This window comes from Oryctolagus cuniculus, chromosome 3 (assembly GCF_964237555.1).
Source record: "Oryctolagus cuniculus chromosome 3, mOryCun1.1, whole genome shotgun sequence".
Lineage (NCBI taxonomy): Eukaryota > Metazoa > Chordata > Mammalia > Lagomorpha > Leporidae > Oryctolagus > Oryctolagus cuniculus.
In genome coordinates this window covers 120,926,029-120,941,600 of record NC_091434.1, presented here as the reverse complement: position 1 = coordinate 120,941,600, position 15,572 = coordinate 120,926,029, and the positions used below count along the sequence as shown (strand labels likewise).

Below are 15,572 nucleotides of genomic sequence, written 5' to 3'. Positions count from 1 at the left end.
CTCCTCCTGCCCTGTGGCTCTCTGGGGAATGGAGAATGCAATGACTGTCCCTGGGTGCTAAAGTGGCCGACGAACATGGGTGATTTAAGTGCAGAACGAGAGCATCCGCGCCCCTCCCCGCGCCCGGCGCATTGAGAAGATGGAGATGTTTCCAATTGCAGTGTTGTCCGGGTACGCCTGTATTTCCTCCGAGCTGTATATTTTATTGTCATATTGACACTAATTTGACTGCCATGTCACCTCCATTCTGACGCCTGTTCTTTATGCTGCCTGCAGATCCGGGCTTTTTTTTTTTCTTTTACACAGAAACCAATTACATTGATCAAAGCACAGAGAGGCAGGAAGAGCTAGGAGTGGAGGCAGGGGGAGGAGCTCAGGCAGCAGGTGGAGGAGGGCAGGGCTGCTGTGGGCAGACTCGGGCTGAAGAGGTGTGGGGTCATCTGGTAAATCCGCACGCACCAGCGTCTGGATTGCCCGCCCCAGGTGGGGAAGCTGAAGCCGGGGCCATTTGTCCGACTTCCTCCCGTGACCAGGAAGTGGTGTTCCCGGGACACTTGGCATTGTGGCCTAGGTTCTTTCTGATCCTCCAAAAGAGAGGCTGAGGGGCTATGGAAAGGAAGTGTGGGGCAGGTGCAGGCTGTCAAAGTGGACGTCCTCTGAGAGTCCGGATGACATTGGCTGTGAAGGGTGGACCGCGCCAGAGATGTGCCTTAGCCACTGAGAACTTGGCCCTGGGGCCCCGCCACACGGCTGTGTCCTGCTGTCACCAGCCCTGCCATGCCATGCGGAGGAAGGTGCTGGGTGTTGAGATGACTCCTGGGTCCCTGGGCTGGGTCAGAGCTCCCTCCTGCTGGGCCCAAGCCCGGGTAGGTTCCTGGGTGCACAGGCTCCAACCCCAAGGGTGATGCAAGTGCTGTTAGCCCGCATCTGCACCAGAAGCCGAATCAGAGATGTAACAGACATGCCCAGAGTCTCCCAGTTGAGAGTAGCCTGGAGGGCCAGAAGCTGGGGCCAGGGCTCAGGGTACCGCCTGCATCTGCTGCTGCCCCAGGGGCAGCCATGACCTCCCTCTTGGCTTCTCGGGGATTCTCCAGGCTGATCCTGCATAGGTGGGCCCTCTACAAGTCCTGCCTGGTGCTGTGGGTACTGTGTTCAGGTCTCACCTGGACGGTGAGCCCCAAGAGGGCAGGGCTTGGTATCATTCTTGCTTCTTTATCCCCACAACGTCAGCCACACTCCCAGCACACATAAGGGACTGGTGGATGAATGAGTGAGAAGCAAGATTTGGAGGGTGACACAGGGTCCCAAGGTAGGTGCCGGCGGGAAAGTGTGGTGTCAGCATCGGCCAGGTGAGGGCGGCAGGTTGCAGGTGGCAGGTGTCCCGGTAGCTGGCTGATGTTGGAACAGGCGCATCCACAGATGAATGGACGCTGTGGCTGTGCCTGTACCTGGTCATAAATCACAGGAGAAACCCCGGGAAATGAGTGCCAGGCTTTTCTTTCTATTTAGTCATTTATCAAGGGAAGAGCACATTAATAAACATATTTCCCAGAGGGGTGGGAGTAACAGAGACGAATACCACTGTCAGATTTGGCCTGCTTCCTCTTGTTAGGGGCGCCCGAGAGGGCTGGGATCCAAATAGGAGCAGCCAAGTCTTTTTCAAAAGTGTGTGACAAAGATGTGTGCATTTCTCGGATCCTCACCATTGCCCCTTGTAGCTGCCCATTTGCCACTCAGTTTGTAACTAACAGGAGCCTTTTTGAAGATGCACTTTTGTGTCTTATAGTTTCCTTCAAAGTGAGGCACGAACTCAGTAAATCGAAACTGAGTTATTAACCACAGGCTCTGGGGGCTGGCGCCGTGGCTCACTTGGTTAATCCTCTGCCTGCGGCGCCGGTATCCCATAGAGGCACCAGGTGCTAGTCCCAGCTGCTCCTCTTCCAGTCCAGCTCTCTGCTGTGGCCCAGGAAGGCAGTGGAGGATGGCCAAGTCCTTGGGCCCCTGAACCTGCATGGGAGACCAGGAGGAAGTACCTGGCTGCTGGATTTGGATCGGCGCAGCGCCAGCTGTTAGCAGCCATTTGGGGGGTGAACCAATGGAAGGAAGACCTTTCTCTCTGACTCTCTCTCTCACTGTCTAACTCTATCTGCCAAATAAATTAAAAAAAAAAATACACAGGCTCCCCCTTGCCGATCTCAAGAGCCCTTCCGGCCCCCAAAGTAGTATTCACAGCCCCGTTGCTATGGGGTGGCTGCTAGGGCTTAGGCACTTGTCCATGGCGCTCCGCCTGTGTCTTCACAATGTCCCTGCTAAACAAGTCAGCTGCCCGCATTGTACAGACGGGGCAAAGAGAGGCTTGGGGAGGCTTCAGCAACAGGCTTGGTGTGGCCCCGGCATAGGCTGGCTGACTGGCTGTCCGCCCCATGGTTGTACCTCACTGAAGGGCCTCTCCTCGTCTCCCTGGGCACAGGCACCGTGGCGGGTGGTTTGGCATCCCGTGCCTGCCCTCCAGTCCCGGTCCCCACCTCCCCTAGCTGTGCGGCCTTGGACAGGGTGCTTACTTCCACACACACCCCCTTTGCTTTGTCTTCTGTGGAGCTAGCAGGAGCCCCTCCTCAGGGAAGTTACTCTGCACTTGAACGCGCTCAGACATCAGCGTCCGTGATGGAGGCGTCGGTGGAAGGGACTTCCGGCAACTGTGGTCCTCCCCTCCCTCAGCACCACGTGGCCAGCCCAGGGCGCCTCCCACCTGCTTGCTCAGCCAGCTCTCTGCATGTTTCTTATTTTTAAAATGTATGTGGAAGTCAATGTGAGAGAGAAAGAGCGAGCTCCCATTTGCCACTTTGACTCTCCAGATCCCCTGCAACAAACCAGGACCTGGGAGCTCAAACCACATGCAGAGCAGGGCTCCTTCCCCTGCTTGCTGCCTCCCAGGGTCAGCATCCGCAGAAAGCTGGAGTCGGGGGCCAGAGCCAGGTGTTGAACCCAGGTACCCCGATATGGAACATAGGCATTTAACTTCTAGGCTGAATGCTCATGCTACCAGTCGCTTTTGTGTGTTGGGGATGTAGTGATCAGATGGGAAAAGATTGGAGATCCTCGTTCATGAAGGTGAGCCACAGAGGCAAGTAGGTAACCCCCACAGGTAGCCGCAAACTCACCTGTGCTACCCTCTTTTGGAGACAGAGACCTGAGCATTGGGTAGATACTGCCCAGCTCAGGTGACCCAGTCAGGGAGGGCTTCCTGGAGGAGATGACGACTCTGAGCACCCAGGATGGAATAGCATGGCAGGCAGAGAAAGCCACATGGGCAAAGGCCCTGTGCAGTGACACGGAGGCAGACCTGTGCGGCTGGAGCAAGGAGAGAGGGGGCAGGAAGGAACGTGAACCCCCATGGGGACCCCAGGTGGGCCTTCGTCAGTGCTTTGAGAAGATTTTGGGAAAGGCAGGGCCGTGGGCCACGTGTTGGAAAGCTCTCACTGGCCCTAGTAAGGGAGGGGGACTGGACAGCAGTGAGCCAGGGCCCCCGGATGGATTTGAGTGGTGGGCCAGGCTGGGGGGGTGGTGGACGCTGGGAGACGGAGGGCTTGACCAGGGGTTCTGGAGCCGACCTCAGTGAGCCCAGTGGTGCAGGAGAGGAAGGCGGAGTCGGGAGCCCTGCACGGGGAGCCCGAGCCAGCACAGGTCAGGAGAGTGGCTGCTGGGAGGCACTGAAGCCTGTGGAGAGGATGCAGCCCCCTGCCCGCCCCGGCCCTCTCCACCTCTCTGAATACAGACGCCAGGATGCTGAGTCCCTAGAAAAGCCACACCTGGCTTCAAGTCCCCTGCCGCACAGTGACCTTGAGCAGGCCGTTGACCTCCCAGGCTGGTAGCAGAGCATGGGGGTGGGCAAGAATCCAGGAGCAGACACCTGTCCCAGCACCCCCACAGAGGGCGTCTGGTGCTGTCCTGGGACCTCCTTCAGAGAGGGAGGTCGCACGTTCAGCCTTGGACGCTGGCTGGGGACGCAGCCCGTGCCATGTGGCCTGCAATGTGTCCTGGTCCCTGGCCTAGAGCTGAGCTCCTCAGTGGTCCACGGTGTCATAGGCCGCTGAGGTGCTCATGTCAGGTCAGCTGCCTTGATTGCTGTCACGCTCTCAGCATGGCTGGTTTCCAGCTCTGGTCCCTGCACCTCAATAGTAAGGATGCGAGTGGGTGCTCAGTGCTCATGGTCATTTGCACCAAAACCTTGAGTATTCCCCAAATCCTTGCCACTTCCGGTCGGTGCTGATCCATCCCCTTTCACGGATGAATAAACCAAGGCCGAGAGAAACCTTGCCCAAGAGCCCCCCCCCCCCACCTCCCTGTCCCCATTCCCCGAGGCTGGTGATGCTGACACACTTCCTGTTGGCTGTCCCGCAGTGTCTCGCTTCTCCAGTCCACGGGTGACTCCCCGCCTGAGCCGCAAGCGGGCGCTGTCCATCTCCCCGCTCTCGGATGCCAGCCTGGACCTGCAGCGGATGATCCGGACCTCGCCCAACTCGCTGGTGGCCTACATCAACAACTCCCGCAGCAGCTCAGCGGCCAGTGGCTCCTATGGGCACCTATCGGCTGGCACACTCAGGTGAGCTGCGCCGGGACCTGGGAGCCAGCCGGGTGCAGGTGGGCAGGGAGGGGGGAAGAGGTATGTGTGTGTATGGGTGTGTAAGGAGGGGTTGGCTTTTCAAGATCAGGAGAAAGGCTTGCATTTGTCAATTAGCTTTTTTGCTGCTTCAAAGCCAACAGCGATGAGATGGACAGGTGCCTGTGTTAGAGTGCAGTGGAAGACGAGGGTTCAGTCGTGACATCAAGGGTGTTGCAGGTCAAAGGAGGCTTCTCTAGGGTTTCCCCAGCTGTGATGGAGCAGCCAGCTGTTGGGCCGCATCAGAAATGGGCTCACGCCCCAGACAGAGCTCTTGACCAGCAGCCGGACTCCCACTATGGCCAAGGCATGGCACCAGACCTCACTGACACTACTCCTCCTCACTCCCTGCAGAGGGCTCAGACCCCGGAAAGCCACATCCTGCCCCTGCCCCCTCTGATAGAGTGTCCAGAGTTTGGCCCACGGGCCCTGAAATAAAGAGAAGACAGCAAGTATGCAGTGGCGTATCCCGCGGAGTAACAAGTGGCTCCAACACTTACCAGTTTTGAATAGAAAGCCTGTTTTACCCTACCCTGTCACTGAGGGTCAGGCACTGGAGCCTGGCAAAGCCCTGGTCTCTTGGACTCAAAGCTGCAGCTGTTGGGGGAAGGCTGGACTGGGCCCCGGGGCCTCCTTTACAGGGAGCGAGGGTCCCTCATGGAGCTGGCTGCAGGAGCTGTAGTGTTTAGTCAGTCCATGAGCCTGTCCATAGGGCTGTGCGAGTGTGCTCACCACACGGAGGCCGTCTCCCCACCCTTGTGTGATACAAGGAGCCGGGAGGAAGCCCAGATGTCTCCCGCATGTTGGGCTCCTGCTGTGGACCAAGCAGTCCATAGGCAGGTGGCGTCCCTGAGCCTCAAGGTGCAACAGGAGTTAAAGACGGGGTAGTGTGAGCTGAAGGGCTCAGGGCCTCCTTCCTGGTCAAGGAGGCCTTAAAATAGGCTTCGGAAGCTATGAGGGGGTTCAGCTCTTCAGAGAGCAGTGAGACATGGTGCATTTCATGCATCGAGCACTGGGGGTGCAGGACTTGGGGGTGAGCTGGAGCCTGGCACCTGTTGGGGACCAGCCTGCCCGAGGGCAAGCCAGAGCCTGGGGCAGCACTTAAGAGTGAAGCATGGGATGTATTTTTTCTTTTTCCCATTTTATTTGAAAGGCAGAGAGAGAGAGAGAGAGAGAGAGAGAGAGAGAGAGATCTTCCGTCTGCTACTTGATTTCTTAAATGCCTGCAACAGCCAGGGCTGAGCCAGGCTGAAGCCCAAGGCAAGAGCTCCATCCTGGTTTCCCACCTGGGTGGCAGAAGCTCAAGTCCTTGAGGCAATGATCTGTTCTCCTCCCTGAATGTGCATTAGCAGGAAGCTGAATTGGAAGCCGAGTAGCTGAGACTCAAACCAGCACTGCGGTGTGGGGCGGGGGCATCCCAGGTGGTGACTGAAGCCGCTGCACCAAACACCGGCGGCCGCCACCGCTGGTTCCTGAGTGGGAGGAAGCCGTGGTAACAGTGGGACTGGCAGCCCGCTCTCAGCCTGGTCCTCTGGGCATCAGGGTCCTCCCAGCCCAGGAAGCCTCAGCCTGACCCCCCTCCCCCGCGCCTGGCCCCTCCCCGTCTGCTCTCTGTTGCAGCCCAGCCTTCACCTTCCCCCACCCCATCAACCCGGTGGCCTACCAGCAGATCCTGAGCCAGCAGCGGGGCCTGGGCTCGGCCTTTGGACACACGCCCCCCCTGATCCAGCCCTCGCCCACCTTCCTGGCCCAGCAGCCCCTGGCCCTCACCTCCATCAGCACCACTCCATCCCAGCTGAACAGCAGCAACTGTCTGAGCGAGAGCAGCCAGGTAGGCAGGGACAGGGTGTGCAAGGGTGGGGGTCCCCATTCCAGCCCCCAGATTATGCCGTCTCACACTGGAAACTGGTGGATGGAGCCTGGGCTCAGCCATGGCCAGCTCCCCGCCCCCTATCCCCCACCCCAGCTTCTCATTTTCCTGAAGTCTGGGGGTGAGGGGGAAGGGGGGAGGGGCAGGGGCAGCTGTCTGATGGAGAGGCAATCCTGGCAGCCGGGTTCTCAGCTCTTGCCCCAGGCACGGCCCAGATGGTCTTTGTGGGGAGATGGGTGCACTCAAACAGTCTGGTGTGGGGGGACCCTGGCCCTGTGTGATGGGCCGCCTTCTGCACCCCCACCCCCAGAACAAGCAGAGCAGCGAGTCCGCCGTGAGCAGCACTGTCAACCCCATCACCATCCACAAGCGCAGCAAAGTCAAGGCCGAGGTCGACGGCCTGCGGCCGGCCTCCCCACTGGTGCTGACACAGGTAACCTCAGGCTAGGACTGGCAGGGAAGTGGGGTGTGGGTTGGCCTCTTCTGGGTTGGGAGCCTTGGGGCCTGGGAGGCATGGGTGGCCACCTGCCTGAATGAATGAATGAATGAATGGATCCGGGAGGGTGAGCTGTGATCTTCCAGCTGCCATGTTCCCAGCATCTTACATATTCAACGTGCTCACCCACCTGTGCGAATGAATGAATGAATGAACGAGTGACCGGATGAACTTGAGTGGTGCTGTGGCTGTCTGCCTACGCGAGTCGCAAGTGTCCCCTGAATGGCTCAGGCCTCACGAGTGTTCCCTCTTTGTCTGGAACGCCATCGCCCTCACTGCTGGCTCACCCTCCCATCTGGGTCATAAGACGTACATCTCCTACTTGCCCAGCCTGGCCCCCAGGTCACACCAGGGTATGTGTTGTGGGCACAGCCATGTCCTCTGTGACACTGTGAGCTTTGGAGAGGTGCCACCTCGGGGAGAGGTCGCTGACTGGGCCCCTTGTCCCCAGGGTTTGCACAGAGCCCAGCCTGCAGTCAGTATGATGAATGTCATTTGGAGGGTGTGCAAGACGTAGTGACAAGTGCAGAGGCTGATGGCAGGGGCCAGTGGGGAGCATTGAGGAAGAGAGCAGCCCCCAGCCCCGGGGCAGGCCTTTGCAAAGGTCTCTTTGGAAACCACGACCCTTTTTCTAACTCCGGGGCAGCACCCAGGCAGTCGTGCAGAGGGCGTGGCGTGCCTGCTGACCACACACACACACACACACACACACCCGCCCCAGCCTAGCCCGGTCTCATCCGTTGCTGCAGAAGCTCCAGCTTAGATGCCAAGGATGCTTGGGGCCTCCCGGCCTGTGTCCCCTGCAGCTGCCTGACCCATCTTTATCAAAAGTGCCAGCCATCGGGGCATGCCTGGGCGCTTAATTTTCATGAAATATTGGGGCCTGTTGTTGTCAGGCCAACAGAGGGGTCGCTGACACTTTCCTTGGTCTCCACATGATGCATGGTCTCCACGTGGCCGGCCATCATCCAGGGCTGTTGAAATAGATGAGGACAGCACACAGATCCCGGGAAGATAAACACAGTGGAAGCATGAAGACAGGGCCAGAGCAGGCACTGAGCACCTGGGCCCCCACACCCCACGCCCCTGCCCCCCGCCAGGCGGGCCCCCACGCGTCGGCACAAGGAAAGCCGTTTATCCCGAGCAGGTCGTCTCTGCGTCACTCACTGCCCTGATCCTGTGACCAAGGACTCCCGGCCTCTGCTGATGGATGTCCTTTCTGCAGAAGACCCTCTACCCCCTGACCCCTGCGTCGCAGGCTGGGGTGACGACCGGGCCCACGGTCCACAGACGTAGTTCTGCAGCTTCCCGGCCCCCGAGAGGCCCTCTGGTCCTCCCTCCCCAGGCTCTCTCTGCAGCAGCCCCTGCTTTGTAGCTCTGCAAGTCAGGAGGCTTCCACTCCTCTGTTCCTGTGGTCCTGGGCCGCCCATGGAGCTGCTGTCCAATGCATCGTCCTGCTCCTTTGTCAGAACAAGTGGATCAGCAGGGAGATATTCTGAAAATAACCAGGGGACCCTGCTGGAGGAGCCATGGGCAGCTCCAGAGAAATCAGTCGGAGGTGGGGGCGGGGGCGGGGCGAGGGCGCCCAGGTATTCGCTGTGTGTTAATACGGAGGCACTGATTTTACAAAGAGACAAGTGTGTCACCATTCTGGAGGTTCAAGTTCAAGATAGAGGTAGGCATTTGGCCTCGCAGGTGAGATGCCAGCTGGGATGCATGCATACTGTATCCGAGTGCCTGGGTTTGAGTCTGATTAATGTGCACCCTGGGAGGTAGCAGGTGATAGCTTCAGTTCTGGGGTCACAGCCACCCAGGTGGGACTCCTGGACAGAGCTCCCAGCTCCTCGGTGGGTACTTAGGGAGAGAACCAGCAGATGTGAGCACTCTTAGTCCCCCCACCCCCATTTTTCTCACTCCTCAAATAAATAGACTTTTTCAAATGTAAGTATTTATTTATTGGAAAGAATTACAGAGAGAGAGAGGGGAGATGGAGAGAGGTCTTCCATCTGCTGGTTCACTCCCCATATGGCCACAAGAGCTAGGGCTGGACCAGGCCAAAACCATGAGCCAGGAGCTCCATCCAGGTGTCCCACATGGGTGGCAGGGGCCCAAGCACTTGGGCTGTCTTCTGCTGCTGCTTCTCCAGGCGCATTAGCAGGGAGCTGGATCAGAAGCAGAGCAAGCCAGGACCTGAACTGTCTTCTGGTAATGGGATGCCAGCATTGTAGCTGGTGGCTTACCCCTCTGTGCCACGGCGCCAGCCCCAGGGTCTGTGTTTTAGGGCAGTCGCAGGGGAAGTGGTGCTGGGAGGAAGTGCAGAGTGTATTGGCCCAGCAGCGTGTTGAACAGGCTGATGCACGGTCCTGGGTGTGAATCCGGGAGTGTGGTGCATGCCTGAGGCAGAGGGAACAAAGTGAGAGCCAGGATTCTGAAAACCAAGTGGCCTGCTGGGCTGCATCACACCTGATGTGTGTGAGTGTGTGTGTGCACTGCCTGCCTCTCCATGTGTGTGCAGTGTGTGCACCTGCACCCGTACCAGCCAAGGGGCCCCCGGCACAGCCTGCACAGGTGCCCAGGGCCTGGTGCCCCGACACAGCTCACACGGGCCTGTGCTTCTCCTTCCCTAGGAGCAGCTGGCCGACCTCAAGGAAGACCTGGACAGGGATGACTGTAAGCAGGAGGCCGAGGTGGTCATCTATGAGACCAACTGCCACTGGGAAGACTGCACCAAGGAGTACGACACCCAGGAGCAGCTGGTGCACGTAAGCCTCGGAGCCCCCGCGGCCCGCTCATGGGCCTTCCGGGCTTGCTGCTGGGAGAATGTGCCGGAGGAGTAGCCTGGCCCCCCTCCGCATAGTCTGCCCTAAACAGGGACCCCCACAAAAGCACTGAAAGCGATTAGAAGAGAAATAGGTTGATGAGAAAATCGGGGACAAGAACAATACACTGAAGCCAGGAATAGAGTTAGTCTTAGAAGTCAAGTGCTTTGAGCAGTAATACACATACACATATCTTTTTTTTTTTCCTGAGCTTCCTAGCAACCAATGCAAAGAAAGGAGGAAGATGAGTTAAAGCATCCAACAACTATAAGAGGATTACAAAGCTGAAAGATGTTTTGTCTCATGGATAAAGGAGTTGATTGTTCCCTTTTGGGGACCATTCACGGGTACACAGTGTGTGTGGGTTACAGGTGGATCGTCACCCCCAGGTTCTAACAGCTCAGCGGATCAGAGCTGGGAGTTGGTGGCGTGCCCGTCCGTCGGGGTGTGCCTCTAGGCCCTTTCTGCAAATCCTTACACAGCCACATATTTATAGGGGCAGTCAGGGGCTCTTGTGTGGGTGAGGAGCAGATTCAGCATGGGCGGTCCCCTTGCCACCAGTGGCTGAGTCGTTCGGAGCCAGTGACCAGGCCTCTGTGAGCCTGGCTGCTTTCTGCCCCTTCACAGAGGGATCAGGCTTCACTGTCCCCATGCTCCATCTTGCTCATGAGCGCTCAGCAAATGGCAGGTGTTCTGTACCTTCGAGCTCCCTTGCCCCTCCTCCTTCTCCTCCTCCCATCTTCTCCATCCAGGAAGGAAGAGAAATTCAGGAAGCTCCCTGCCAGGCACACCTTGGTGAATGAGTGTCTGGAGAGATGAACCCACTAAATTAGGAGCTGTGTTGCAGGGATGAGCAGACGCGCAAGCACGCGTATGTACATGCACACGCACACACACGCACACATGTGGTCACGTTCAGAGACCACCCCAAAGGTGTTTACTTCTCCTCGGTCTGGGCACTTAGTGTTCACGTCATTGCTGACTCCCTCTGCAGCCTCCATTTCTGTGACCTGCACCCTACTGCTGTAGGTTCCTCTTTTTTCTTTTAAAGGTTTATTTATTTGAGAGGTAAAATTACAGACAGTGAGAGAAAGAGAGAGAGAGAAGTGTTCCATCTGCTGGCTCACTCCCCAAATGGCTGCAGCAGCCAGACCTGGGCCAGGACAAAGCCAGGAGCTTCCTCCTGGTCTCCCACGTGGGCGCAGGGGCCCAAGCACTTGGGCCATCTTCTACTGCTCTCCCAGGCCATAGCAGAGAGCTGGATCAGAAGTGGAGCAGCCAGGACTCGAACCGGCGCCCATATGGGATGCCGGCACTGCAGGCGGAGGCTTAGCCCACTCACTATGCCTCAGCACCAGCCTGTAGGTTTCTTCTGTACTTGGGTTTCTCACCGAGGAAGCCAAAGTCTCCCAGCAAGCCTGGGGCGGCTGATGCCGGAGCTGGGAACAGGGTCTCCCCTCATTCCTGTGGCACCCTGTGGACCCGCTCTTTGGGGTCCACAGTGGAGGAGAAGGGAAGGGACAATCAGAGCAGTGAGCTGTGGGACGGATCGTCTCAGATTGAAGGCAGGGAGTGGGCTCAGGCAAAACCATGGCCAGGAGGATGAAAAAGGTGGGCTCTCTGTTAGGTGGCTGCACCCCAAAACAGGCAGGGAGTTTCTCAAAGGCACGGGGGCCCCAGCTTGGGAAGGAGCTCTGGATGTATTTTTAATTTATTTACTCAAGAGGCAGACAGACGGCCAGTGCACAATTCCCTCCCCAAATGGCCAAAGCTGGACACAGGACCAGAGCCAGGAACTAGGAATTCAATGTGTATTTCTTCCCACGTGGGTTGCGAGGACTATAGGAACCATGCCCTGTTGCCTCCCAGCGTCTGTGTTGGCGGGAAGCAGGAGTCAGGGGCCGGAGCTGGGGCTCCAGCCCAGGCACTCTAAGAGACACAGCCGTCCCACCTGACATGTTCACCACTAGGCCAGACGCTTGTCCTAGAAGGAGAGCAGCTTAGCTTCTTCCTGCGGCCGGCACTGTCTTAGTGGCCGTGGGTACTCGCCCTGACCTGGCCCTGGAGCGATCATGCTCCTTTGTGGGAGGGGAATGGGGCCCCTTTGCCAGCTCTGTCTCTCTCTCTCTCTCTCTCTCTCTGCTCTCCGGGAAGATGGATGGAGCAGGCACACAGGTGAGCAGGAGCTCCCTGTGGATTATCAACAAGTTGTAGCTAAGTAAACCCATAAGAAGAACAGACAAAGGCATTGCCAGGAGCCATCTTGATCACTTGGAGGGCTTTTAAGAGGAAAATGGGGCAAAGAGGAGACAGTTTTTCTGGAAGGTGAAAACGCTGTGGACTCTGCCTGTCCTGGTGGTGGTGTCTGTACGTGTGACATTTGGGTGCTGTGGTTTTGTTGTCTTGTGAAGCAGCAGGTGCTGCCAGTGCCTGGCGCTCAGCTCTCAGGACACGTGGCCGGTTGCAAAGGCCCACGGCAGCAGAGTCCAGGAGAAAGACCCCACTAGCCCCAAATGCCAGGCACACGGGCAATTTTATTTTTCCTGGAGGCACTTTAAAAAAAAAAAAGAAAACTTATGTATTTGAAAGGCAGAGTGACAGAAAGAGATCTTCTATCTGCTGGTCCACTCCCCAAGTGCCTGCAGCAGCCAGGGCTGGGCCAGGCCAAAACCAGGAGGTGGGAACTTCCACATGGGTGCCAGAGGGCCCAAGTACCTGAGCCATCTTCTGCTGCCTTCCCAGGTGCATTAGCAGGGAGCTGGATCGGAATGGGGCAGCTGGGGACTAAAAACAGCACTCCCTTATGGGATGTCGGCACCACAAGTGGCAATTTACCTACAGTGCCATAGTGCCAGTTCCTGGAGACGCACGTTTAAAACAATAGAAACAGAAGTTCGTTTTAATGTAGTTTGTGTAGGCCAGCTCCGTGGCTCACTAAGCTAATCCTCCGCCTGCGGCGTCAGCACCCCAGGTTCTAGTCCCGGTTGGGATGCTGGATTCTGTCCCGGTTGCTCCTCTTCCAGGCCAGCTCTCTGCTGTGGCCCGGGAAGGCAGTGGAGGATGGCCCAAGTCTTTGGGCCCTGCACCCGCATGGGAGACCAGGAGGAAGCACCTGGCTCCTGGCTTTGGATTGGTGCAGCGCGCCAGCCGTAGCGGCCATTTTGGGGGGTGAACCAACGAAAGGAAGACCTTTCTCTCTGTCTCTCTCTCTCACTAACTCTGCCTGTCAAAAAAAAAAAAAAAAAAAAAAAAAGAGTAGTTTGTGCCATCCTGTGTATCTGAAATTGAGTCGGTCCTCTGCATTGATAGCTTCCACTTTCAGAGATTGAACCACCTATGGATCAAAAAGATGCAAGACAAAACAAATGCTGCATCTGGACTGAGCCTGTGTGGGCTGTTTCCGTTGCCGTTTGACTGTCAACAGTACAGCTTGACGCCTGTTGACATAGTGTTAGCATTGTATTAGGTATAACAAGGCATGTCAGTATGATGGAGGATGTGCAAATGCCACACCATCTTAGAGAGGGGACTGGAGCTGGCTGGGATGGGGCTGGGGGCCACTCGCCCACAGAAGGCTTCTTGTACTTCTCCACTTGCCCGAGGGGGCTGCACCTGCCCTGGGCGGCAGTACTCGTGAGGTCAGGTGAGCTATCTCTGGCTGTCTTGCCTCCCTCACTGACCCGGGTAATCCCTGGTTACCCCAGGGCCAGCCTCCCACAGTACCCCAAGCCCACCATTAGGTTCAGAACCTGGCTCCATCCACACCCACATGCAGGTCCTGAACTTCCCGAGGGGCCTATGTGAGAAGGAGACAAAGCCACCATCTCATAGGTCAATGACAAACACAGAGGTGAGGATGCATTGGTTTTCCATTATAATAAAAACTTGATTTAAAAATTTCTCTAACAAGAGTAGGTGTTTGGCCTAGTGGCTAAGACACTAGTTAAGCTGCCTGCATCCCGTAACAGATTACCTGGGTTCAAGTGTTAGCTCTGGCTCCTGAATCTCACTTTCTGCTAATGCAGACCCTGGGAGGTGGGGGTGATGGCTCAAGTGGTTGGACCCCTGCCATCCATGTAGGAGACTAGGATTGAATTCCTAGTTTTCAGCTTCAGCCTGGCCCAGCCCTGGCCATTATGGGGAGTGAACCAGCAATGGGAGCTCACACGAGCGCGCGCTCTCTCTCTGTTTCTCTGCCTCTCAAATAAATTAAAAAAAAAATCAATAGAGCAATAGAGATAAGCTTGGGAGAAACTTCTCATGCACCCACCGTGTGTACATCTGCTTCACTGTAGTTAATTAGTGCCTACTGTTTGCAGCCAGGGGATATTATTGCAACCAGAGCCCAACCCAGGGTGGGTAGGATGCCTTTGACCCTCATAGGTGCTCACTTTGAGTGAGCAATTGGAAAACGCAGGCAAGACAGGGAGCACAGATTCCCATGTAGTGGTGGCTAGCGATCATTCACAGGGAGAGGTGGCAGGCACCCGGAGGTGAGGTTGTTGGATCAGTGGTTTGGACGTAGTAGGTGTCATGGGCAATGAGGAGTGTGGCCTGCACACAGTAGGTGGGAGGTCAGCAGGGTGGTCTACACACAGGTGGGGAGGACCAGCAGGGCAGGAGTCGGGCTCACCACAGGCTATGGCCCAGCCGGGTTGCGGGTGTGTGCCCCGGCCAGGGTCCCAGCACCGGAGCAGCCAGGCTCACCCTCTCCGGGCTTGTCTGTCCCGCAGCACATTAACAATGAGCACATCCACGGGGAGAAGAAGGAGTTCGTGTGCCGCTGGCAGGCCTGCACGCGGGAGCAGAAGCCCTTCAAGGCGCAGTATATGCTGGTGGTGCACATGCGGCGGCACACGGGCGAGAAGCCGCACAAGTGCACGGTGAGTGCCCTCTGCCGGCAGGCGGGGCGGGGCGGGGCGGGGCGGGGGGACAGGTGTGTGGCCATGGCTGTGCACCGGCGGGCGCGGGTCTTGTCAACGGGTCATCCCCACCCTCTGCGCTTCAGCATCTCGGCAAACGTGGTGAGGGTGTCTGCGGTGTGTGGGTGTGAGTGGTTTGTGCACAGGTGGTTTGTCCGGCCCTGCGAGGTGGCCCCCTGAGGTGCGTTCCCTTCCCTGCAGAAAGACTAGTATCCTTGGTGATCGCTCGTTTCCACAAGGATGGGTAAAACGCGTTGGTTGAGTTTGACTAAGGAAAGATCTGGCCTTGTGTGCAGCCTCACTCATGCCCGACTCAGGGCTGTCGTTGTTGAGGTTTATTTTTAATGCACAGCCGTTGGTTCTCTTTCCAAAGGGAAGATTCTTCTGCCCCCTGGGGTGTCTGCCGCCGGGCCACCTAAGGGGGCTCTCCTTGGCAACTGCTGTATTGCATAGATTCTGAGAAACCGGATTCTGAAATCAGTGGTGTCCAAGAGTCCATGAAATACGCTCTAGTTATAGGCAAGCCTTTTTAAAGATTGAGATGAAATTCACATATCTTGTTCATGTTTAAAAAAAAATACAAATGGGTGGTTTTTAGTGTGTTCCCAAAACAACCTCTAGCTACTTTCAGAACATTTTCGTCACCCAGAGGGAAACTCTGTATGCAATGTGGTCACCCCTCACCCCAATCCTCAACTTCTTGCAGCCCCAAAACCACTCCTCTGCTTTCTGGCCCCTGTAAAATCCCTATTCTGGACATTTTGTAAAAGCAAACTCATAAAATATGTGGTCTTGTGTCTGGCTT

At 56.9% G+C, this 15,572-nt stretch overlaps 1 protein-coding gene across 4 annotated transcripts in view; it reads left to right on the top strand.

The window, feature by feature from the left end:
- GLI2 (GLI family zinc finger 2) overlaps positions 1–15,572 on the top strand; it is a 216,288-nt gene that overhangs the window by 191,428 nt on the left and 9,288 nt on the right. For all 4 annotated transcript variants that reach the window (XM_051848775.2, XM_051848774.2, XM_051848776.2 and 1 more), the window contains exons 6-10: positions 4,402–4,603; positions 6,281–6,491; positions 6,841–6,963; positions 9,654–9,788; positions 14,579–14,728. In XM_051848775.2, coding sequence (XP_051704735.2) covers positions 4,402–4,603; positions 6,281–6,491; positions 6,841–6,963; positions 9,654–9,788; positions 14,579–14,728 — 821 coding nt within the window. The remainder of the gene's footprint in view (positions 1–4,401; positions 4,604–6,280; positions 6,492–6,840; positions 6,964–9,653; positions 9,789–14,578; positions 14,729–15,572) is intronic.